Source organism: Xenopus laevis, chromosome 4L (assembly GCF_017654675.1).
Source record: "Xenopus laevis strain J_2021 chromosome 4L, Xenopus_laevis_v10.1, whole genome shotgun sequence".
Classification (NCBI taxonomy): Eukaryota; Metazoa; Chordata; class Amphibia; order Anura; family Pipidae; genus Xenopus; species Xenopus laevis.
The window spans coordinates 139724431-139751465 of NC_054377.1; the positions used below are offsets into that span (position 1 = coordinate 139724431).

Here is a 27035-nt window from a genome sequence, read left to right on the forward strand (position 1 = left end):
CGTGAACGCTCAGATTATTACCCGGTTCAATCCAAAAGTCATCAGATTGAACTTTTCTATAGACTAGTGCAACAGGACCTTGAGAATTTAGATATTAAAAATAAAAATAAATATAGAACAAAATCGGGTAAAAATAAACATGCAATGAACCTTAGCCCTGGAGAACAGAAGGCCTTAAAAACTTTGAGCGATAAGAAAAATATTGTGGTGAAATGTGCGGATAAAGGGGGTGCTGTTGTGGTGTTGGATGCTAAAGCCTATGAAAAGGAAATCTAACAGATCAAGACACATATAAAGTACTAGATGCAGATCCCACTACCTTTTTTCAATTGAGATTGAAAGATTTTTTACTGACAGCTTTGGGAGAGGGTATTATTACTAAGAAAGAATTTGATTTTTTATTTTGTAAAAATCCAATTATACCAATTTTTCACGCACTGCCCAAAGTGCATAAGTCGCTGCTGGATGTTAAAAGTCGCCCCATTGTGGCTAGTATAGGATCCTTGACCGAGGGATTATCCAAATATGTTGATCAACTACTACTACCCCTGGTGGTTAAACTGCCAACATACTTAAGGGACACAACCATGTGTTTAAATAAAATGTTAGATTTAGAGTGGGGAGTAAACTAGATGGTTTTCAATGGATGTAACATCCCTATATTCCTCCATTGAGCACGATATAGGAATGCACTCTATTCAATTCTGGCTCAATTGGAGTAACATTTTTCCGAATGCCCAAAACGAATTCATTATGCAGAGTATTAATTTCCTATTACACTCTAACTATTTTTTGTTTGATGAACGTTTCTATTTACAACAGAAAGGAGCAGCGATGGGGGCTTCTTTCTCTCCAACCTATGCCAATTTGGTCATGGGTTGGTGGGAAAAGATTTACGTTTTTGGTGAGCATAATTGTTTCAAACATAAAATAATCAGGTTCTATAGATTTATCGATGACTGCATAGGTGTTGGTGATGAGACTTCTTTGGCTTTATTCGTGGAGTATTGCAACCACGCAGTTAAAGGTATCCAGTTTACATACGAAACAGATCCTGTTCAACTACCCTTCTTAGATGTGATCTTTAAGGTTGAAGATAATAATATTGTTACGGATTTGTTCCGGAAACCTATTACCCGAAATACAGTGTTGCATGCCAACAGCGGACATCCGAGTTCCTGCCTGAGGGGCATCCCAGTGGGACAGTTCATACGGTTACGTAGGGTTTGTTCTTCGTGGGATGCTTTTCAGGAGCAAGCTATGTTGCTTTGGGACCGCTTCATCGAAAGGGGTTATAGGACTGAAGATATAAAAAGTGCATATGATAGAGCAGTGTCTCTGAATCGCTGTGATCTATTACAGTGCAAATCTAAACAGATAGTGGGTAACAGAAAAAATTCACAGAAGGTGCGGTTTTGTACTACATACAGCAAGGATACACACTTTATTAAAAACAGCATACTTAGACACTGGGGGACACTTCTCCAGGATCCTATACTTAGGAGTGTGATAGATACAAAACCCTCATTTGTTTTTAAGAGAGGTGAGAATATAGCATCCCATATTTCTAAAAGCCTCTTTTCCTCTAAGACTAAAACATCTGAATCCACATGGCTTAAATATAAAGGGATGTATAAATGTGGGAGGAATAGGTGTAAAACCTGTAGCCATGTTAAACCATCTAAGACATTTACTAGTTCGGTCACGGGGTTGTCCTACAATACCCATACCTCCCAACATTTTGGAAGTAAAAAGAGGGACAAAATTTGTTTTCGCGCGTAGCGCAGCGGGTTTTTTTTGGCCATGCCCTTTCTGTGGCCACACCCCCTAATTACCATGTTAATTTTACAAAATTTGGCAGGTTATGAAAGTTTGAAAATATTTCTCCTTCTCTAAACTGTTTTTTTGTGTCTCAAAATTGTTACAAAGTATCTTATTTGCACCTGTTAGCTGTTCTGGGCTCTCTGCTAAAAGCCAATTAAGTGAGAAACTTTGTTTCTTTTTCTGGCTGTTCAGTGCATAGAAAGTAGGGACTTTCCAGTACAAATGAGGGACTGCAGGTTGACCTGTCAAAAGAGGGACTGTCCCTCTGAAAAATGGACAGTTGGGAAGTATGAAATACCAACCAATACTTTAATTGTACATCCAAGGGAATCGTTTACTTGATCACCTGTGCCTGTCGTGCACAATATGTAGGTAAGACGACACGGATGGCAAGTACAAGGTTTTTAGAACATGTATCTGCCTCAGATAGGAAAGATTTAAAATCAGTGGTTGCTAATAGTGATGGGCGAATTTATTCGCCAGGCGCGAATTCGTGGCGAATTTGCCGCCAGCGAAGAAATTCGCAAAACGCCGCGAAAATTCGCGGCAAAAATTCACCGGCGTCAAAATTTTTTTTTTTTGAAAAAACAGGCGCCGGCGTAAAAAACGGACGCCGGCGTAAAAAAACTTTTTTTCGGCGAAGCGAAACGGCGCAAATTCGCCCATCACTAGTTGCTAAACATATAATAGACAAACACGATGGGGTTCTACAGGTTCTTTTCCAAGTGATAGATAAACCGCGTAGGGAAGTGAGAGGAGGTGATTATGAATATAAATTAGGAAGATTGGAAGCCTCCTGGATATATCAACTAAAAACCACAGAGACCCATGGGGGCTTGAATAGGGACTGTGAGTTCTCCTGTTTCTGTGACTGAATAGATTAGCGCTGTCCGTGGTGTTTGCTTTCCTTGTTTGATATTAGGAGCCGTGTACATATATTCATATATCATATGTATAAAATTAACAGGATTAATATATTTGGGTGACTTTAAAATATTATTATATAAATCATTTTTATAAAATATTATTATATAAATCATTGAATTTCTATACATTTTATTTATTCCAGATGGTGACATCGATCGATGAATGTGTATATATATATATATATGAGCTAACTCATTTTCTAAATTTGTCCTTACTATATTCTAGATTAATTTATAATTATACATTTATCTATCCATATAACTGATTGAATACTCCATCTAAGCATGGTATGATGTATATACAGATCCAGCTCTAAACACTCTGGTCTCACGATTGTTTTTATATGGGTGGCAATGAGTTAATGCTTTTAATCAGGTGTGGGATGTCTTTATATAGAGGGATGTGAGGGGTGGGGCCCCGTGCTTCTGAAGAAGTGGCGTGAGGCCACGAAACGCGTTAAGCGTGGGGCTGTTTCACTTGGTTGCTTAACATGATTTTATGATACATTTTCAATAAATTTGGACTTTTTATATGACCCCAAATGCTGCCTGGTGCTCCATGATTTGGTTGCCTATTGGATACACTTATATAGACAGTGGGACGGTCCAGATCCCTTTGGTTGATGTAGAAGGAGAAGGGAAGGACAATATATGCATTTGTCGTGCGTCTCTTTTTTTTGCTTCTTTTCTCCAGCTCCATTCTGGAGTGTTTCCTTGGGAGTGGGACTTCCTATGAATAGCAGGATATCATCTACACTCTTCTTGCACCCTCCTTTGTGTTAAAGTTCATAGCTTGCACAATAGAGAAAGCCGCACCCCCGTCTGCTGGTGAGCTTTGCACAAAGCTTACAACTAAGGAGTAGTTTTAGGTCAGAAATCAAATTGCAATTAGTTCAGAACTGTCAGAATTTACATCTGGCAGTCAAGAAAACGTTCCTCTTGCTCTTCATTACACCCCCACCCCCACAGTCATGTGATTTAATTTCCCACCCCTAATTTGCATATGCAAATTACGATTTGGATTCGGCCAGGCATTCGGTCGAATCCTCCTGAAAAAAAGTAGAATCCTGGCTGAATCACAAACCAAATCCTGGATTCGGTGCATCCTTATTTGAATTATTTTAACAACGTATAGTAGATGTGGTGGGTGACAATGACAAATATAACGTGTCTCTAGCTCCACTGAAGATTAAATAATTTGGTCAAATGTGGACAGTCAGTGGGTCAGTTAGTCCTTATCTGCCCCAAAAATGTCTCCCTGTGATTAATAAATATGGCCCTTCCACCCAAGAGGTCAGTGCTGTCATAGTCATTGTCACGGTTACCCTTCATCTCCTACAGATCTTTATCTTTTTTAACTTTGATAACCTTTTCCTTCAATATCCTCCTTCCCACCCTCCACTCTGATTCATTTCTGAATTCTCAATGAATTCTCTGCTGCTCTCATAGTGATGCTTCTTCCCCTCCTATAAATGTGTAATAGCTGCTCATAAATTAGTGAACCTCCTGGTCAAAATTTCATCTCCTGGTTGGTCGCCTGTCAAATACAATCAGCATTTGCTTCAGAGCGTCTCGGCTTTACCTCCACCTGCAGCTCTCAGAGTCGTGCACATTGAGTTCTGTAAATCCCTCTAGCGGTGCTTTCTTACCCCCTGCCTCATTGCCTATGTCACGCTTACACATCTGCCTTACTTACACCACATCCATCTCTGGAGGGACCACTGGGAATGAGGTTCTCTTGTTTCTCATGAGCACGGACCATGCTCAGAGAGGCCCTGCATGAAATCCATGAGCGGACTCACTAATTCATGACTCTTTCTCTCTGTATTGTGAAAAATAAAGCAATACAAGAGACATCTATGTGCAGAGATGCCTGTACAAAGGGGCAAGATGTGGAATGCCTCAAACCTCACTGTGGGTCCATATAGTGCAGCATTGTAGGCAGTAGCGCAGGGATCCCCAACCTTTTTTACTTGGTGGCCACATTCAAATGTAAAATGAGTTGGAGATCAATGTAAGCATTCATAACGCTCCTGGGGGTGCCAAATAAGGGCTGTGATTAGCTATTTGGTAGCCACTATGTGGACTGGCAGTCTACCTGCTTTGAGGCCACTGGTAACAACATCCAAGGGGTTGCTGGGCAACTTGCTGCTGCTGAGCCACTGGTTATGGACCACTGCAGTAGGGAAGCAAAGAGATTTAACTGTGCTCTATAGATGCAACTGTCGGATACTCAGAAGCTATATACGCCATTGTACTGTCCAAGTTAGCCCTATTGCCTCTAATCTAACTGCCACCCCTGCCATCTGCCACCTTCTCTGCCCATCAGCTTACATTTCCGCAGCTCCAGGGACTCCTGGTTCAACACTTCCTCTCCACCCCGTCGCCTGCTTTAATTTGCATCCCAGCCCTAGTTTATCCTTGCCTGAAATGCATTGAAAAGTTACTAAAACCTGGATCACACAGCTCTGGGGGGATTGGGCGGAAAAGGACATGACCGGCATATCCAAGATGCACCTGAATCTGAAAGGGTCTGGAATTGTATATCTGTACACCCTGCCATATGGGAGAAATACAACTGTGGAAATATGTACAGTGAAGCAGGATGGTTCAAGGGAATAGGGCTATAATGGTGTATATACTGCAGTAAAGCAAAATGGTTGATTTAGTTTGGGAAAACTGTCTATCAAAATAAAAACAAATTCTTGCCAATAGAACCTACTGGTTTTTTTTTCAAAGGTTCAGAGGGGGTTGTAACTGTGCTATAGTGTGTATAATAAAGCAACATGGAGTAGGGGGGGGGGTCATAAAACCTTCCATGAGCAAAATTGCATATTAGGACTGTGAGTAGAGATATGGAATGAAAGGGACATCTCTTGTTCTGGTGCTGATTGCTCCACCGGTGTCATTGATTGAGTGACTTGTTGTACTGATTAATCCCAATGTTTTATTCATTGAATTGCTGATTAATTCACCTGTGTCACCAGCTCTACTGACCAGGTCTCCTACATATATGAGTGCGGGTACATAAAACATTCATGTTGGTCCATATGTTCCCATAATACATGCCATAACAATGTTCTGGTATCTGGGCTTTAATCCCTATATTTAGCTTTAGTTTTGGTGGCTCAAGTATGGGGAAACTAAAAGTATTTACCCTGGTTTAAGAGGTCATCACACAGTTGTCAACTTCAAAGAACAGTTTATATAGTGTTGTACCATGGTCAGTGCTGATTAACAGAGGTCAACCTACCCATCTTGAAGGGCTTTGAATGTTCCTGTGTTTGGGGGAGTTTCCTCCCTCAGCAGCATGCTAATAACTAGGGATGCATTGAATTTGGCCGAACCCCCGAATGCTTTGTGAAAGATTCGGCCGAATGCTGAACTGAACCCTAATTTGCATATGCTATTCAGTGAGGGAGTGGGAAAAAGAGAAAAACATTTTTTACTTCCATATTTTGTGACCAAAAGACATGATTTTAAGGATTCAGGATACCGAACCGAATCCTGAATTCGGTACATCCCTACTAATAACAGGGGATGCCAGTTATGTAGTATGGGGCTTCATGATTTCTAATGGTGGCTTTGACCATACAGTTTAACAGGGTATACTGAATAAAGTTGTCCATATATGTGCTGATATTAAAAAAGCAAGGGCCACCATAGTCAATATCTGATATCGACTTGATATTGACCAGGGAAGGCAGAAAGAGTATGTCTACACCCAGGGTCGCACTGGGCTGGTGGGACACCGGGAAAAGCAATAGAAGAACCCCACACACAAATACATAGAAAACATACAAATATTGACCCGGTCAAAGGGTTCCAGCAGCACCTAGTTGTACTACTAACCGCTTTGACACAGTTGAATTCTGCAGAATATATGAGCCAGTAGCAGGCCATATTTAGTATCTACATGAGATGCCACAATCATGTGATATTTATTACTTTAATAATATCAAAACAAAGCACAAAGGGTAATATTCAGCCTCATGCCTGTGCTGCAACTGCACTTTAAGCAACAAAATAAGTAGTTAATCCCAGTTTATATTTCCAGCATCTGTGTGCTGCCCAGATTTTCTATACAATCTGTTTTCTTCTATTACATTTGCTGCTGGATTATGTAAACCTTTACAGCGGAGGGATCAAATCACTGCACTAATTTAAAAAAGAGGCAGAGAATGAGATTCACTAAGGACTGGTATATAACTGAGTTTTGGGAAAAAGATCGGCCCCATGACTTCAAATTAAAGTAGTAAGACTTTAAGGAACTCCTGACTCCATAGAACGGGGGTCCCCAATCGTGGGCAACATTCAGATGTAAAAAGGGTTGGGGAGCATCACAAGCATACAACATGTTCCTGGGTGGTGCAAAATAAGTGCTGTGATTGGCTTTTGGTAGCCCCTATATGGACTGGCAGCCTACAGGAGACTCTGTTTGGAAATACATCTGGTTTTTATACAACCAAAACTTGCCTCCAAGCCTGGAATTCAAAAATAAGCTCCTGCCTTGAGGCCACTGGGAGCAACATTCAAGGAGTTGTTGAACAACAGTTTGCTCTCGAGCCTCTGGTTGGAGATCACTGCCATAAAGCATCTAGAGAACCTATCAAGGATAGTCAGCTCTGTTGGATAGCCTATATTTCGAGAGCTCTTAACCACTTTCTGCTCTGACTACTACCAGCTATAGTGGTCTGTGCCTTTATTTTCTTATTCTCTGCCAGGGGGCATTTCCAATTGAGTTTATTGCCTACCCTTGACATCAGTCTTGTTTATTATCTGCTAAGCCCCAGCTGCCTGCAGTAAAAAAGCAATAAACTCAGTTCTGCCCCCCCCATTCATTTTTTTTCTGTTTCATTATGTGGCAGAAAAAATAGCTTTGGTGGGATAAAGTAATAACTGGTGATCCACAGGTTAATGATCTATTTGTTGACAACCTTGCCCAACCAGAAGATCTTTATGAATATGGCCTATTAAAGCTCCCCATACATGGGTAGGGCCACTCATGTGGTGGTCTTTGCTTGAGTTGTCCACCCAAACAGTTTGGTCTGATCCAATGATTAATTTTTGGGGCCAACAGCTGGATCATGGGAGGCTATGTATTACATCTACTGCTTCATGTGGTCCTTATCCAAAGGGAATTTCCAGCCTATCCAACCCATATTTAAACAATTTCAGATCAGACTGAGAAGGCCTTCATTTGGTCTTATACACAAGCCAGTAGAGTGCACCGCATGGATAATATGGAGGTTCTAATGTTCTAAAGCAAAATTTCAGAATCCCAAGGTAATGCTGTTATCTGCTTTTTCTTTATTATTCTTTCTTGGTGACACTAACAACAATCTTCAGATTAACACAATGTGTCCAAATGATTGGATAACTCAGGATCCATCAGTAAATGAGACCATGGTGGCTGTTGGGAATGACAGCTACTGAATTCATCGTGTCCATCAGCATGCGTGTGTGCTGCATGATCAGGGCTGGGGATAACATGTGTCTGATTAAATGAGCTGTTGTGTCTGTCTTTGCACCAAAGCTGATGTACATTGCTATTATAATGATACAAGGTGTCTTTGCACTTATAATGATTCTCCTAGGTTGCTCTGTACTGTCAGCCATATATACTCACTGGCAGCTGGGAAAGATTTTCTGTTATAAGACTTTACACCCTGCCATGATGGCATGAGCCACTTTAATTGGCAGTGGGTCCGCTCAGAGCTTGGCATCCAGTTGCAGAATCCAACGCTAATGAGTGGCGCCTTACTTTTATTCACTAGTGGTTGTAGCTCAGTCAACCAGTCTGACAGTCAAATCAAACTCAAGCTGTCAATTCAAGGGTTGATGTTGACAGTCAGGTGTCGATCAGGAAGCTAGGAAACCCCAGGTCTTCTCCTGACAGATCTAGACAGGGTTCCTATGTGATCATCTTGTTGGTCTGAAACCAAATGATCAGACGGATCTACCAAATCAGAAAGAGATTCACCCATCTGGTAACTTTGCCCATCAACTGCCAACTGCAGTTATCAGAAAATATACTAGAAGCACAGCTTGTCCGATGGGTATCTCCTGACCCGCTGCAAGTGCTTTTGAATTTGAAGCAAATGAGCGATGGAAAGGAAGGCGGTGGGTGGAAATATTGCAAGTCGATTAGTGAAATCACCCGGTTCTTTGGTCTAATAGCAGTGTGAGCGAGAGGCTGGAAACTGAAGGTGGCATGTGGTAATGTAGCATGTAAAAATGATGAAATTGCCTATTTTTCAGCACTCGCCATTAAATGAGTTACATACGCTCTCATATACCAGGCTCCCTGTCGCACTTACACTTAATCACAGGAAAATAAAAATACATCTAAACCTGTGTCCCCCCCCCAAGCTAAACAATTATAATCTATGAGACATCTACTTACCCCATGGCATTAGGGCCTCTTTCGGCCCCAATGAGTACATTATATGGTGGCCCAGATCTTGGGCTTGGGTGCCCCTAGGCCAGGGGAGTATTTATATTAAGGCACCTGAGAGCATGTGCCTAGGGTGGCAGGTTTTGAGGGTGGCTCTTGGGTGCCTATGAATATATTTTTTAAATTTAGAGAGATTTCCGTAGAAAATCCGGTGAAGGAGCTGGGGGGGGGTGAGGGGGCCAGGTTGGTTGGTGGAAGTGATGTCATGCACTTACATCATGTGATGTCATTTTCTGCGGCGTGAGTGTGTGTGACGTCACACACACAGCGTAAGGGGCATGTTTAGGTCCGGTGCCTAGGGTGGTATCAGACCTAAATATAGTCCTGCCCTAAGCTGCTGGGTCCTAGCACCTGGCGCGCTCGCGAGCGCAACTTTCCTCCCCCCCCCGAGCGCGAGAGTGTGCCGGAGAACTGGGGATTACGCTTACAGGAGTATGTGTCCCCATTGCTCCTTAGGTTGTGGCTGTGGGTGGTATGCCGCCCCTAAAATTTTGCTGCCCTGGCCTGATAATATGGAGGCCTAAGGCGACCTGTGGGGAGAGTACAACATCAATGTGCCAGTGCACTCTGCACCCAGTTGAATTTTCAAAGCATTCTGTTAGATGTTTGCCCTGGATTTTGGTTGTGCCGGCTGTCGGCAGGGCCCTATACACGGGACACTAAACTGCCGACTTGGTCTTGATGGGCAGAGGTGGATTCTTTATTTCCCCCCTTGAATGGTAAGTTTACGTCTCAAAAATGCACGTAGGGGCCATTATCACCCAAATGGCATAGGGTTACATGAGTAGCACCATATAGATATAGATACCTCAAGTAACTGGGTGGCTAGTGGGTAGACTTGCTGTACTGGAGCCCTGGGTTTGATACCAGCCAGTGATTTTACAAGTTTCCACCAAAACATACAGATTAATTGGCTCCTGGTAGAATTAACCCTACTGTGTTTGAATGTGACCATGGGGTTTAAAGGGATACTGTCATGGGAAAAAAAAAATTCAAAATCACATGACCAGGGGCAGCTGGGAAATTGACAAAATGTCTAGCCCCATGTCAGATTTCAAAATTGAATATAAAAAAATCTGTTTGCTCTTTTGAGAAATAGATTTCAGTGCAGAAGTCTGCTGGAGTAGCACTATCAACTGATGCGTTTTGAAAAAAACATGTTTTCTGATGACAGTATCCCTTTAAGTTCTAAACCAGTTTGTGGCCTACCAACTGCAACTCCCAGCATCCCACTGATAGCCAATGGGGAAGAGAGTGCTGATAACACAGGCGGAGCCATAGCAGCATGAGTTACATTATACCCTTGAACGTGAGATTTGCTTTATCAAAGTGCAAAGTGAAAACTTTACAAAATTGGACAAAAGAAAACTGAAAGCCTCAGGTTGTGATTAGTTCAAAGATTCTGCGCTCAGAATCTCTCTTTCTTGTGTCAATATTAGATGCCTGCCTTATTTAATTTGCTCTGAAAAGCCTTTCGGAATTTAATTTGTGTGCTTATTAAGAGGGGATTGCAGGAATCCCAGTCTGCTAATCACTTATAGCCAGGCAAACACTATTTTTAAAACCGGTTTTGCATTTTTATGAGAATGAACTGATCTCTTTATATGCATCCGATAAGCACGAATGCAACGGATCTTGAGGGTTTTTTTTTAACATAACTTATTGTTGGGTTGAATGAACCTGCTGTGAGTGTAACAGTATAAAGCAGCCAGATGTTGTTGTACTACAGTTCCCAGAACCTCCTGCAATGCTAAACTGGGAGGCTAAAACAGATATAAAGACTGATTGGTGGCTCTGACTGACTATATACTAGAAAGGTCCAGATGTGGATGAAACGTTGGAACACTAAATAATGTGTGTATAAATTAAGGACATTATTTCACAGAAAATGGTGCTGATCCAGGAATAAATTATTCATAAATGTATATTGCAAAAGTTCTAAGAATAGTACTCTCATCAATTTTACATTCACTTATTTTAAAGGTTTACTTATCCTTTAAAGAAATTCGGCGAAAAATTCACGAAACTGCGTTTTTCGGGCGTTTCACGAATTTATTCGCTGGCGGCGAATCGAATAAATTCGCCCATCACTATATATATATATATATGTGTGTGTGTGTAAACAGCAGCAATGATAAATGATTATTAAACTGTGGCAGTGGAATCAGTATGGCAGTTCCGTCTCTAGTCTATAAAAAGCAGTAAATAAGGTTCATCTGTCTCATTTTGCTCAAAGCTGGAGTCCTGAGCCCAAGGCCACCTCAGGCATTGCCTGTATAGTTTGATCTTCTCCAGGAAGGTTAATTGGCTCCTGATAAACAACAGACCCTATTGAATGTGTTAGGGACCTTAGGATTGTGACGGCCAACAGGTTGCCCTTCAGTGCTCAGCTGCAGCCCCCAGGCTAGTTGTATAGAAGAAGAATTTCTATTGTTATTTTTTAATTAAAATTACATACCTCCCAACATTTGAAAAATAGAAAGAGGGACAAAGAAATTTTTTTTTACCATCCCCCCATACCACATTCATTGTACATAATTTGGCAGGTTTTAACACATTTCTGGTATTACGGTCAAGTTTTTTTGGGTTATTAAAGTTTTGCTTTATAAGGGGAATTGCATCTTTGCTTATCTTAGTTACAAATGTATCTAAGTGCAGATGCAGAGTATTTTGGGCTCTCTGCCAAAAGCCTCTTATTTAATTACATTTCAACTTTGTACCTTTTTCTGGTTGTTCAGTGCAGGAGATCAAAGAGAAAGTTGGGACATTTCAGTAACAATCCGGGACAGCGGATTTCGGTTCGACCAGGCAGATGGCTTCGGCCGAATACGAATCCTGCTGAAAAAGATAGAATCCCGAACCGAATCCTGGATTCGGTGCATCCCTATCAGAAACACAATGAATATGGGATAATGAGGGCTGATTTTTTATCCCCATGCCCTGAGGCTCATCCTAACATATTATTTGGTCAAACCAAGAAAGCCTTCCGTCATTTTCCTAATAATGTGTCCACCAGAGGTAGCTTTATATTATAGGGGTGGTTCACCTTTAAGTTAACATTAAGTATGTTATAGAATGGCCAATTCCAAGCAACTTTTCAATTAGTTTTCATTATTTATTGGTTATAGTTTTTTAATCTTTTGACTTCTTCTTCTGACTCTTTCCAGCTTTCAGATGGGGGAGAGGTCACCCCATTTAAAACAAATGCTTTGTAAAGCTACAAATATATTCCAAACTAGGGATGCACTGAATCTAGGATTCGGTTCGGGATTCGGCCTTTTTAAGCAGGATTCAGATTCGGCCGAATCGTTGCTCCTGGCCGAACTGAATCCGAATTTGCATATGCAAATTAGGGACGGGAAGGGAAATCACATGACTTTTCATCACAAAACAAGGAAGTGAAATATTTTTTCCCGACTTTTTACTTTCCCTCCCCTAATTTGCATATGCAAATTAGGATTCGGTTCGGTATTCGACCGAATATTTCACAAAGGATTCAGGGATTCAGCCAAATCCCAAATAGTGGATTTGGTGCATCCCTATTGCAAACACATGGACCCCCGGACCCAATTACTGAAACATGCAAAGCTTGGCAAGCCTGCTGTCCAAAATAGAAAGTGTAAGGCTTAGACCCGTTTAGTAAATGCAGCCCACAAAGTGTTACGTGAGTAGTAGAACTACATGCGCTCAGATTGTCAGTGGCCTCTGAGGGCTTTATAAGGAATATTAATATGTGAATATACAAACAGCTCTTGATCTTGGACTTCATAGGAACAAGTTCCCAGCTTCTATAGGATTTAATTTTGTCTGCATAAAAGACAGTCGGTGCATAAAGCGTGTGAAGAATGGAGTGTGAGGCTCAGAGTTTTCTCTGCAAGGAATAGAGCTGGAGCAGGCAGTGCCCTTGCAAAGAATGAGGGGGGACAGATGGAGCAGCAGAGCGATTCCCACAGACACTGAAGCCTGTTGAAGTTTCTCACCGAGTAAGAAAATACCTCCCTTTTTCTTGGGCAAAGTCACTAAAAAGTCATTGAGACAGAGAAACTGTATCAATACACTATAGGCGGGAATGAGACAGAATATTAACCCTTCACTTCAGGGAGACACCCAGCATATTCATCCTCATGATTCACATATCAGCGAGTATAACAGCGGTTTGCTCAGACAAGTACACCCATACTCAGGCATTACAGCACATTTATCATAGGTCGAATTTCGAATTCAGGTGAGTTTTTAAAAACTCCCCTAAAACCTCCCATAAAATCAAAATGTATTAAAAAATCTAATTTTTAAAACTCGGATAAATTAAATAATCCTGAAAACTCAAATCGAATTCTCTAATTCGATTCTATTTGAAAAACTCGATTTCAAGTTTTTTCTCCAAAAAAGCTTGAATGTCAGCAACTCCAAATTGATCCCTGGACCTCTCCCATTGCTATTCGGCAAATCTCGAAAATCAAATTCAAATTTTTTAAAAAACTTGAATCGAAATTGGTATAACTCGTTAGTCGAATTTGAGAGTTTTGACTATAAAAAAATTCAGAATTTCGATTTTTCAATGAGACCCTTGATAAATCTGCCCCATAATCTTTTCTTGTCCATTTTATATGGACAAGAGTACAGGCAGTACAGACACGAGAGCTCATTATATGTCTTGGCACTGGAGAGAAGAATGGGACTAAATTCAGGGACATAACTAGATTATACATACATACAAGGGATGCACCAAATCCACTATTTTGGATTCAGCAGTGGCGTAACTAGATATTACTGGGCCCCACAGCAAATTATTTTTCAGGCCCCCAAAATGTTTAGAGGTTGACTTGTTTCTCCAATATTTATTGAAATTGTATATGAATTAGGGCCTCGTGGGGCCCCTATACCTCCTGGGCCCCCCTGCAGCCGCAGGTCTGCTTCCTCTATAGTTACGCCCCTGGGATTCAGCCAAACCCCCGAAACCTTAGAGAAAGATTACCAAACAGTATTTGGATTCGGGCAAATCCTTCTTCCCAGCCGATCCGAATCTGAATCCTAATTTGCATATGCAAATTAGAGGTGGGAAGGGGAAAAAATGTTTACTTCCTTGGTTTGTGACAAAAAGTCACACGATTTCTCTCCCCGTCCCTAATTTGCATATGCAAATTAGGACTCAGATTCGGTTCGGCTGGGCAGAAGGATTTGCCCGAATCCAAATCCTGCTGAAAAAGGCAAAATCCTGGATTCGGTGCATCCCTAATAGGGGCATATTTTTCAATAGTGTCCAGTAGAGTGAAATTCCACCACTCTTTGTTCATTTCTATGGCATTTTTAAAGGCGTATTTATCAAAGGGTAAACTCTTACTTTCATCCATTTATAAAAACTCTATAAAAATCCCATAGTAATAAATGGAGAGTGTCAGATTTTCACTCTAGGGGACTGTGGTGACCTCAATCTTCACTTTTTGATTAGTGCATGCTACTAACAAGCTGCAGTCTATTCAGAATGGGTGCCACTTGATTCCCAACAAGCAGCAACAATTATTGGACAGATTGGGAAAATACAATTAAGAAATTGATAAATTCCAGCAGATTGGGTTACAGTACTCGCACACTGAGCCAGAATTTACATAGGACAACTACAATGCACAGCTAGAGCTCTTGGGATCCTAGGACTGGTCAACATCCCATTGGATAACCTCTCCCATCCTTTTGCACCAGGCAACACTCACTTGCAGGTTGCAGAACTCAACTCTCTGCCAGGCAACAACAAAGGAGACACAAATATGGTTGGACTATCTATCCACCCCCTACAGTGCTTCGTGTGCCATTTAGGAAATGACATTCACTAATAGAGTAAGTGTCGGAGAGCCAATCCACTCCCTTTAGAGCAGTAATTCTGAATCATCTGGAATAGAACCGGAATGGAAAGAGCTTATGTAATGTCAGAATGTATTAACGTTCCATTCTCTCCTATGACCTTGTTATAGTAGAGAAAGAGGAAAGACTGACTTTATGCCCAACATATCATGCACATTGGCTTTAATATACAGCTCTGCCTGATTCAAGCTCTTGTTCAGAGCAGGGCAAAAACAGCCCACCATTAAAGGGGCTTCTTTGGGGGAAAACAATCCTTAATTGACAAAGGTTTGGAACCCATTATCCGGAAATCCATTATCCAGAAAGCACCGAATTACAGAAAGGCCTTCTCCTATAGACTCTATTTTATCCAAATATTCCAAATGTTTAAAAATGATTTCCTTACTCTCTGTAATAATAAAACAGTAGCTTGTACTTGATCCCAACTAAGATATAATTAATCCTTATTGGAAGCAATTGGGGTTATTAATTTAATTTACTTTTTAGTAAACTGAATGTATGAAGATCAAATTTCAGAAAGATCCATTATCCGGAAAACTCCAGGACCCAAGCATTCTGGGTAACTGTCCCATACCTGTATATAGGAGACCTCTCTAAAGTCTTATTTACCTGTAGATATTTCTAGAGGAGCTGAGGGCATACCTAGTGATTAGAAGGGAGTTCTTTTGGGTGCACAAAGGTTTTCTTAAAATTACAGCTGGGACACTGTAGAAATTTAAAGTGTTTGTTCTAGCAGCTACATTAGATTAGGGTGCAGGTATGGAATCTTTTATCCGGAAACCAGTTATCCAGAAAGTTCTGAATTATAGAAAGGCTATCTCCTATAGATTCCATTTTATCCAAATTTTTACAAATGATTTCCATTTTCTCTAATAATAAAGCAGAGCCTTTTACTTGATCCTAACTAAGATATAATTAATCCTTATTGAAGGCAAAACCATCCTATTGGGTTTATTTAATGTTTATATGATTTTCTAGTAGACTTAAGGTATGAAGATCCAAATTACAGAAAGATTCATTATCCGGAAAAACCCAGGTCCCAGCATTCTGGATAACTGGTCCCATACGTAAATCAAGAATAGGGTTGGATGCCTTTTTGGCAAGGGAAGTATCATAAGGTTCCTCAACTTCTAAAAATGGTCCAGGGAATGATCTGGGAATGATCTTCTTGCCTTTATTTTGTCAGGATCGAGTGTTTCCCTTTGCACCTTCATCCAAATCAAGTAGGATTTACTTGGACAAAGGGTTAAACTTGAGAGGCATGTGACATTTTTAAAGCTCATCTACTATGTAACTTTATTTTTAGAACAATATTTTGTATATACATCAGGGATGTCAAACACACTCCCTCCAGCTATTATTGATCTGCAGTTCTAAGGCTTTTCAAGTGGTACTAGAAGTAGTAGCACAACAATGGCTGGAGGGTTGCAGGTTCTGATTTATGTCAGTTCCCTGTCTCCTAGGACAGGGTCCCAAACCCTTTTCCAGGGGCTCCATCTACTCTAACTTTCCTATGGCTCTAGAACCTGCAAGCCTATATATATAGGTATGGGACCTGTTATCCAGAATGCCCATGTCCTGGCGTTTTCCAGATAATGGATCTTTCTGTAATTTGGATCTTCATAATTTGTCTACTAGATAATCACGTAAACATTATGGGACAGATTTATCAAGGGTCGAATTTGAATTCATGGGAGTTTTTTAAAACTCCCATGAACTTGAAATTCGACCAATCGAAATTTATTAACAAATTGAATTCAGGTGAATAGGAAAGAGCCGAAAACTCAAATCAAATTAGAGTCAAATTTGTTTGTTTCTCACAAAAAATTGGAATGTCACGAAGGCTACAAACAACTCCAAATTGGTCCCAGAACGTCTCCCATTGACTAAAACAGCAATTTAGCAGGTTTTAGGTGGCAAATAGCCATAGAATGATAAAATCTCAGAAATCAAATTTGAATTTTTTAAAAAGCTTGAATCGAATTTTAACAATTCCCTAGTTGAATTTGACCGTTTTGGCCATAAAAAAACTCGGAAACTTAAATTTTTACTTTGACCCTTGATAAATCTGCCTATAAATAAACCCAATAGGCTGGTTTTGCTTCAAGCTACTGTTTTATTATTACAGGAAATTATTTTTAGAAATTTGGATGATAAAATGGAGATGGCCTTTTCGTAATTTGTAGCTTTGTGGATAATGGGTTTCCGAATAACAGATCCCATACCTGTAGTCCAATCTAAAAGCAGATCAAGGTAACTTTCCTTGACAGCTGTGACTTTATATTCATTCCAGTACAGAAAAAAAAATATAATAAAACCTCCTGAAGAGTCAAAAAAGGCTTAATGTGTAGAAAGGATTGAGGGAGATTAGCTGTGCGGATGAATATAAAGCAGGCCTCTTTGCGAGGAAGTCTGTTTGTGAGCACATGTTCAGCCCCGGAACGCAGATCAGCTCATCCAAATGAGATACAGAACACGAAATCTCCAGGATGATGCACAGAGCAGAATATATTGAAGGCTGATTAGAAGAGTTTGGGATTAGGAACACAGAGAACAGTTACTTCTTGTATTGTCGCTGGGGAGAATGTTACAGGGAAATGGGAAGAATAATTACCGGACAGAGGGAGGGGTGAAGCGGATCAATGACCGGTGGTGCCTGTGGCATATTCTGTTCAGACATGTTTAGCACTGTTTGTTGCTTATTAACAGAATATAAGAACTTTTGTAAAACTAGGGCAATTATTATAAATTATTATAACATAAGGATCCCATCTTTTTTTGCAGAGTTGTGATTCTAATCTATTTTGAGCCCTGAACCAATTACAGTACTAATTTGCAACCTTCGTTACTGTATGTGCATAAAGGTATTCAACCAGGGTCGGACCGGTGGGTTCAGGGCCCCGCCGTGGCTGCCACCCAGGGGCCCCAACACACCCCTATAGGGGCCACTGCTGCCTGCCCCCTCCCCGAGCGTGTTGATGGAGGGAGATCAGCAGCCAAGGGGAGTGCCGGCAGGGTTCGGGTCCAGGTTTTAACTGGTGACCCACACAGGGCCGCCATCAGGGGGCACAGGGGGTACTCCTGTACTTGGCCCGGGGGCCTGGCTGTAATGCACTTTTCGAAGAGCCAGCCCCCTTTTCATAGCCAAAGCCGTGCCGCCTCTTCTGAAGTCCAGAACTGCCGAAAAGCCAAATAGCCGAAGTCCCGAAGCGGTGAAAAGACCCAAATCCACGAAAATAGACGAAGTTGAAGTTCTGAAGTGGCGAAAAGACCCAAATCCACGAAAATAGACAAAGTTGAAGCCCTGAAGTGGCGAAAGGACCCAAAGCCATGAAAATAGCCGAAGTTAAAGCCACAAGTTGAATTCTACTGAACACCAATGTGTGTTATTTTTTATTTTTTTTATTTTTTAATCCCCTGGCAACCAATGTATTATTTTAATACTCTATAGGCCCTGCCACCAATGTTTTTTTTAAACTTGTAGGGGGCCCTGACCACCAATGTTTTTGTAAAATCTTTTATGTGGGACCCTGGCCGCCAATTTTTTTTTTTAAATTTATAAGGGGGTCCTGGCCATCAATGGCTTTTATATCTTGAAAGTGAGGGGGTTTACTGGTTTTAGCGCTGGTGAGAACTTTTTACTGTGGTATGGGGTGGGGTTTGGGAGTGGGATCTGGGGTGGGTGGCGACCAGGGGGCCAGAAAATATTACTGATGGTGGCCCTGGTCCAGCAGGCCCAGTTCGACCATGTATACAACACACTGAAGCTTTAGCCCGCATTATACTAAATTTAGAAGACCATCAACAATTTTCACCATGCACTAGAACCATAATGTTGATGTTGAAGTTATCCACTATACAGGTATGGGATCAGTTATCCAGAAAGCTCTGAATTACAGGAATGCATCTCCCTTAGACTCCTAAAGCCAATAATCCACATCTTTAAATATGATTTCCTTTTTCTCTTTAAAAATAAGACAGTACCTTTTACATCATCCCATCTAAGAAATAAGTATTCCATACTGGAGACAAAACAATCCTACTGGGTTTATTTAATGTATAAATGATTTTTAGCAGATTTAATACATGGAGACCTAAATATCAGAAAGATCCCTTATCCAGAAAATCCCAGGTCCCAGGAATTCTGGATAACAGGTCCCATACCCTGTACTATGTTTTTGTCGCTATGAACAGGCAGCAGCCCAGTGTTCCCCAATATCAAAGCAGCAGCCAATGCTTTGAATGGCTGTTCTCTCTAAGAAAGGGGATTTTTGACCAGACCACAGGTCCATCCAGACACAGCCCCTTTGGTTGCAGAGATTGTTAATGTCCCTGGTGGGATTTGGCTGGAGTAAACATGAGCTAAACCAAAGCTGAGATGTTCCACACTGGATAAAACAAATAGTGGAAATTCTAATACATCGGGCTGGATTAAATTCAATGAGAAAAGGTTATCTCATGGTTTATCACTAGTGATGAGCTAATCTGTCCCGTTTCGGTTTGCTTGAAAAATTTGCGAAATCTTTCCGCGGCAAATTTCTGCCGCAGTTTCGCGAAAAATTTGCAGATGGCAAAATGGGAATTTTGCAGTGAAACCATGGCTGTCGAAAAATGTAATCCCGTCTGTGACTTTTCACGTGATAAACCTTTTTCTCTCTAACTTGAATCTGGCCTGTGAAGTGAGAAAATTAAATGTACCAAATCAAGTACAGGAGGATAATTATACTAAGAACAAATGTAGCAGGGGAGACTATGGAGTCATTCCTAAATAACAGAGAGGCTATACAATTCCATTCTAAATAATAAAAAGATTTGAGGGTGTCCAAAGAGAAAGACCAACGTGTACAGTATTGTCATGGGGCTGGCTAGGGACGACACACTATAGAATTAAGGAAAGCACAAAATGGGAAAGTTTCATGTGATGCATTGCAAGGACCCTCACTCATTGAGTGCACAAGACAAACTCACTCATTGATGTCTATATGACATAAGTACAATGTAGTACTTTGCCGAGAAACTGAAGTCTCTTAAGAATTGTCATTCAGAGGGTGACCCTATGGTGTAGATCCTTAACCAGTGGCTCTTGAGCAACGTTTATTAACCAACCTCTTGGATGTTGGGTCCAGTGGCCTCAAAGCAGGCGCTTATTTTTTAATTCTAGGCTTGGAGGCTAGTTTTGGTTGCATAAAAATTAGGTATACTGCCAAACAGAGACTCCTGTATGCTGCCAGTCCATATAGGGGCTACCAATAGCCAATCACAGCCCTTATTTGGTACCCCAGGAACGTTTCAAATGTTTGTGATGCTCCCCAACTCTTTTTACATTTAAATGTGGCTCATGGGTAAAAAGGTTTGGGACCCCTGCCCTAGGGTAAGCTTTCACACCTACACCTCAAGTCTCAAGGTCCTAGATCCCCTACCCTGTCCCTTCATGACCAATCACCATCCTTGCAATATCAACTGAGACATACAAAATTAATAATAAGGTTAATAAATTCAACTCTTGAGTCACAGACTGGTCAGAAAGGACTCCCCCTCTCCCACTAAGGCACGAGTGCCCAAAAGGTCTAGATCGAGATCTACCAGAAGACCTTTAGCTGGTGATCAGTAGATCTCAAGACACTGTCAAAAAACAGCTTGTCTAAATCACCCTCCTGTTTCATGCTTTTCATTCACATATTTATTATGTTAAGGTTACATAAGAAATAGTTGTTTGTTAAATATAGCAATATATTTTTTTTTTTCATTAATCTGCATTTAAGTAATATTTTCCATTGAACAGAATGCCAATGACCTTGCATTAGTAAAGTATGGGCATTCCTGATCTAAGGTACATTTCTTTGGGTGGGGGGGACTTCCTCTGGATCAGCTAGAAGAAAGACAAGATTCACTTGGGAAAAAAGTTTGTCCTTTTCCAGCCTTATCTGCTATAAATATGTAGCTGGATGAGTAGGGACTGAGCTGACTGCTAGTTTAGTTGGACCCAGGGCTTTCCAGTGTATGTAACACAATGAGAAGTTAAATGTGTACATGTTTAATTAGCTTGCTTGGCTTGTAGTGTATCAGTGAGCTTGTGAGTACAGATACATTATACCTTCCCTGCTTCCACACGTGCCGCATAAGAGGGGAGATTCCACTCTGTCTCTTTATCAAGTGATCAATATATTCAGTGAGTTTTACATCCCATTTGTGAGACGGGGCCTATCAATCTAACTGCTCTCTATGGAACTCACAACCAACAGTCAATCTCACGCTGTATTCATTAGAGTGTAACCCCCTCCCCAACGAGCGCTTTCAGCAACAATTACCTTCTTCTCTTTATCACATTTGCCGCCATCTTTCTGCCCACGTGGTACAGGTGCTTGTGTGACTCAGATAAATACCCCATTCCCCTGGGCCACATCTCATAATATTTTCTCTCAACAGTCGTATCCCCCTGGCAGTTTAAGGGTTAATACATACATTACGGGGGTTATTTTTTAAACTCTTAATGCAAAAATCGCAAAAAATTCATTTTTTTTTTATATATATAAAATGGGACTTTTAAAAGATCATAAATTTTTCGGAATTGATTAAAGTCTGAATCAGAAAATCCGGCATCTCAGACTTGTTGAGTTTGCATTTAAATCAATAGGAGAAGTCCCAATGATTTTTTAATGTGCGCTGGATTTTGTGCAATACCCCGAAGTTTTCTGAATTTTCGGGCAAAGATCTAAGCTTTCGGATGAGAAAATCCGAAAAAAATTGTGCAAATCTGATTTTTTTTTTCACCGCAAATTTTTTTTGGAGGAAATTCAATAATAAATAAGTGTAAAAAAACCGGAGTGGATTTCATCGGAGTTTGTATCAGAAAATATTGAGAACAATTCAGACTCTTTAATGTGGCCACGGCTAAAAATATCTCTACTTTTAATAAGTAATTGGTTTGATATGAAGAAATGGAGTCAATAAAATAAACATGAAGATGCTTCAGCTCCGTGGAGCAGTAAATACATGTATGGAGGGGACGGTAAATGCCATAAAGGCACAGCGACTTCAAACATGTTCTTTGCTTCTTTGTGTTCAGTAGAGGGTAAATCATTTGCCAGACATACATTGTGTTCTCTCTCAGTGCACTGTTATATTTATGATGTCTGCTGTTCACAGAGTCATGCCGTTGCCTATTTATATACCCTTTTCGTATATAGCTTGATAAATAGGCCCCTAAAGGCTCTTACAGACAAGTGTTTTTACCTGCGCTCCGTTTTTCTGGGTTCAGCCGCAGGGGAGCGCAGGAATAGACGCATTACATTTTTTCCAATGGGGCTGTACTCACACAGACGCATGTAGGCGCCGAACGCAGGTTGAGACGCAACATGCTGCATTTTTCCTGCGTTGGGCGCCTACACGCGCCTGTGTGAGTACAGCCCCATTGGAAAAAATGTAATGCATCTATTCCTGCGCTCCCGTGCGGCTGAACGCAGAAAAACGGAACGCAGGGGAGCGCAGGTAAAAACGCTCGTCTGTAAGAGCCCTAAGAACTATATTAGACTACATACTAAAGTCACTAGGCTATCCATTTAAATGGAAATGATTCCCAAAATATCAATGTTCCTATAAGAAAAAATATTCAGAAAGGTTTCTGATTGGAGAACAAAGAAATACTGAGAACCTGCATTCTAATAAGAAGCCGGAATGCACCAAATCCATAAACTTTAGATGCAGCAAATCCTCACTAAAAGGTGACAAAGCTGAATCTCAGCCCTAATTAGCATATTTAAATCTGAGCAACCCCCCCCCCAAAAAAAATAGTATCCTCATATTCAGTTGCCAAGAGATTTAAAGGGGATGTAAACCCCAAAAGGAAAAAAATAATAATTCTCAGCAACTTTCCATTGGTTCATGCTTGTCTTTTCTCCTCTCCCTAGGAGCCTACTGGATATGGACACCTTCTCCAAATCTGACCCAGGTGAGTTTAAGTCGATAAATTTGTGTTGTTGAGGAACAAATCCAAGGCAGCAAACTTGACTGCAGTATTCTATATTGAGGAATGGAGTTACACAACATGTTTCGGGCTATGCCCTTTGTCAAGTGTGTATGGTTCTTTCTGGCTATATCTGAAGAATATTCAGGCTCATAGACAAATAAATACAACAAGGCAAAACGAGTGCAATGCGTGGCAATGTATTGGGTCACAGAACTGTGAAAGAAGGAATTCTGGGCCATTTCTTGGGTTTATGAAACCACCAAAACCGTAGCTGCTTGCAGCCTTGCTTTCTTTTGAACAAATGTGGTGCCATTTATATTGCTTTCATTGAATGGATCTTCCCTCAGCAATGGTAACTCCCTGGCCACTGCCAGCCCTCTCCCACCCCCCGCTGGCCCATTGTAAAGCTTCCCTGGAAGGTCACATCCCATAAAGTCCATTTTAAGCACATAATTCTATTTTTAAAAAATATTTTTTTTCTGAAATAACAAAAACAATAACTAGTACTTGATTGGAACTAAACTGCATATTTTTGGCAATACACTCCTATTGAGTTTATTTCATGTTTCAATGACTTTTAGCAGACTTAGGTATGAAGATACAAATTACGGAAAGATCTCTTATCCGGAAACCCCCAGGTCCCAAGCATTCTGGATGCCTGTACCATAAAACTACAGCAGGTATTCTCCTGAAACAAGTACAGTTCAGATAGAATAACCCCTTAAATCTGCCTATAGAGAGAGATGCAATATTACTATAGTAACATTAACCTTCAATAAACACCTAGGGGCTGATTCACTAAGGGTCGAATATCGAGGGTTAATTAACCCTCGATATTCGACTAGGAATTGAAATCCTTCGACTTCGAATATCGAAGTCGAAGGATTTAGCGCAAGTACTGCGATCGTACGATCGAAGGATTATTCCTTCGATCGAACGATTAAATCCTTCGAATCCAACGATCGAAGGAATATCCTTCGATCAAAAAAACTTAGGAAAGCCTATGGGGACCTTCCCCATAGGCTAACATTGACTTCGGTAGCTTTTAGCTGCCGAAGTAGGGGGTCGAAGTTTTTTTAAAGAGACAGTACTTCGACTATCGAATGGTCGAATAGTCGAACGATTTTTACTTTCGAATCCTTCGATTCAAAGTCGTTGTCGTAGTCGAAGGTCGAAGTAGCCCATTCGATGGTCGAAGTAGCCCAAAAAATACTTTGAAATTCTAAGTTTTTTTACTTCGAATCCGTCACTCGAATTTAGTGAATCAGCCCCCAACAGTATGTCTGCCCATAATAAACCTTTAATAGAAGTACACATATAGGATCAGTTATCCAGAAACCTGTTATACAGAAGGCACTAAATTATGGAAAGGCTGTCTCCCACAGACTCCATTTTATCCAAATTTTAAAAATGATTTCCTTTTTTACTGTAATAAAACAGTAGCTTGTACTTGATATAATAAATCCTTATTGGAAGCAAAACCAGACTTTTTGGTTTATTTTATGTTTTATGATTTTCTAGTAGACTTAAGGTATGAAGATCCGAATTACAGAAATATCCATTATCTGGAAAACCCCAGGTCCAGAGCATTTTGGATAAAGTTCCCATACCTGCACAGCCTTAATATATATCCACTAGTGATTCTCCAACTACTATATGCTCCCAAAGGGCAATAGCGCCCCCTATAGTTGTACTTGACCCACGTGGCTTTTCTGCCTCTAGTTCTGGGCATCTTTGAGATGAGCAAAATATTGAATAACTTGTAGTGTATCCGTTGCAACTGCCTAGTACCCTAGCGATGAGCAATCCTGTCTGTGTCATGATGACAAAGTATTTAATTCAAAGAACAAAAACAAACACATAGAAATAAAGAAAGAGATTAGCAGCATTGAATGTGCAAGACTGTATCTCCTATGATCTCTCAGGGGGATGTTATAAAATAAAGAGATTACAGGCTCCTTAGCAAGTGATTATACTGAGTGTGTGTTTACTTTAGCTGCCTATTGAAACATCTTCTGTCTTTTCCAGTGGTTGTTCTGTATGTGCAAGGAGTTGGCAACAAGGAATGGACAGAGGTAAGAGAACCTGCCTCTAATAGATTATTTTTATTATTATTATTAACATGTATTCATAGAGCGCCAACATATTGAGCAGCACTGTAAAGTAAATGTGATTATACAACTAAATCACATGAATTACATACATAGAACATATGGGGGCAAATTCACTATGCACCAAAGCGCCTAACGCTGGTGTAAATTCGCTACTGTTACTTCGCACCCTTACACCTGGCGAATTTGCGCAACGGACGTAACTACGCAAATTCACTAACGCACGCAGTGTACTGAACGCTACCTTTTACGCTAGACTTCCTTCGCCACCTCAGACCAGGCAAAGCGCAATAGAGTAGATAGGGATTGCTTCAAAAAAAGTTCAAATTTTTTCTAAGTCCCAAAAAACGCTGGCGTTTTTTCTATATTATGGGTGATAGGCTGAAAAAAATCGAAAACATTTTTGGGGCTCCCCTCCTTCCCCCCTACATTTCCTAACTCATGGCAACTTACCTATACAGTGGGCACATGTGTAGGGCAAAATAAAAATTTTATTTGATGTTTTGAAGTTTTCCCAAGCATTTGTAGTGATTGTACGTATTCCTCCATTGAAATTTGAATTTGGCCCCGTATGCAAATTAACCATCGCTTGCGTAACTTCGCTTAGCTTAGCGAATCAACGCTAGCGCAAATTCGCAACCTTAGGCTACCCCTGAGCGCAACTTCGGATTTTAGTGAATTTGCGGAGCGCTGGCGAAACTACGCCTGGCGAAGTGTGGCGAAGTGCCGCAAAATTACGCCTGGCGCAACTACGAATCTTAGTGAATTTGCCCCATGAAGTTACATACATCACAACCAATACCGGTACAAAAGGTGAGGAAGGCCCTGTGCAAAAGAGCGTACAATCTAAAGGGATACACCCAATTTCTCCAGTTGAGACTGTACAGAGGTAGGGCCTTATTAGTCTACAGACTGAGCAAACGTCCGGCATTTCATGACATGTTTGAATGATTTGTGCTTCTGATGGAGCAGGATTTAATGATACATTAGTGCTCCCCGTGGCACATACAGTAAAAGAACACGGGTCTATAATCTCTCTCTAGGTGCTCATCTGAAAGTGTGCCATGGTAAATGCAGGGACTATACATAAAGGAAAAAAACAAAAACATTGTATAGCTAGAAATGCTGTATTTTAGATGCTGAACTTGCTTGCTGTGGTTTCCATACAAACCTAAACCAGCTTTTCTATACATATATAAAGTAATACACATTGCACATGTATAGCATTGACCTTCTATTAGTGACACAAACTCATTGTTTGCCAGGACAGCACTTGTACTAACCAACAGGTTGTAGAATGTTATTCCCTTTTGAGTTCTAGTTACAGCTGGATACATACAGTGACGCCTCCATTTTACAAGCCCTAATTTTAAGTTTTTCAATATTTTATACAATTTATTGTGGTCCCACCAATATTTAATGCATAATACATTTCATTGACTTTACACCATTTTTTTCTGGTCCCCTAAAACATTTAAAATGGGGGTTCTGCTGTACATAAAGTAGAGTAACAACAGCAGGAAGAGGTTGTGCACAATATGTCACTAGTATAGAATCTATGTTTATACATTTTATATCAGTCTAGGCGAAAGCTGCTTTGTTCCCAGAGATGCAGAAGGGTTAAGAGATAACGGTCATCCAAAAAAAAAAACAATGAGGGGGATACAGGACAGGAGCAGGAGAGGGGGGTGAGGTGCAATAATATATATTATAACATTATAGATATTTTTATCTATACAGATATATAGAGTGAGGCAGAGAATTATTAGAGACAAGTTTGCCAGGTCAGTCCTTAGGGCCGGAGGTAAGAAGAGAGACTGATAGAGACTACTGACTTGCAAACAAAGGGAAAGAGATCTGATTGGCTCTCCCCTGATGACTTCCTGGTCTGCGTC

The 27035-nt window shown here is 40.7% G+C and overlaps 1 protein-coding gene across 2 annotated transcripts in view; it reads left to right on the forward strand.

Annotated features, from left to right (window-relative positions):
* LOC108713588 (copine-9) overlaps positions 1–27035 on the forward strand; it is a 215977-nt gene that overhangs the window by 13756 nt on the left and 175186 nt on the right. For both annotated transcript variants that reach the window (XM_041590878.1, XM_018257141.2), the window contains exons 3-4: positions 22971–23011; positions 25058–25104. In XM_041590878.1, coding sequence (XP_041446812.1) covers positions 22971–23011; positions 25058–25104 — 88 coding nt within the window. The remainder of the gene's footprint in view (positions 1–22970; positions 23012–25057; positions 25105–27035) is intronic.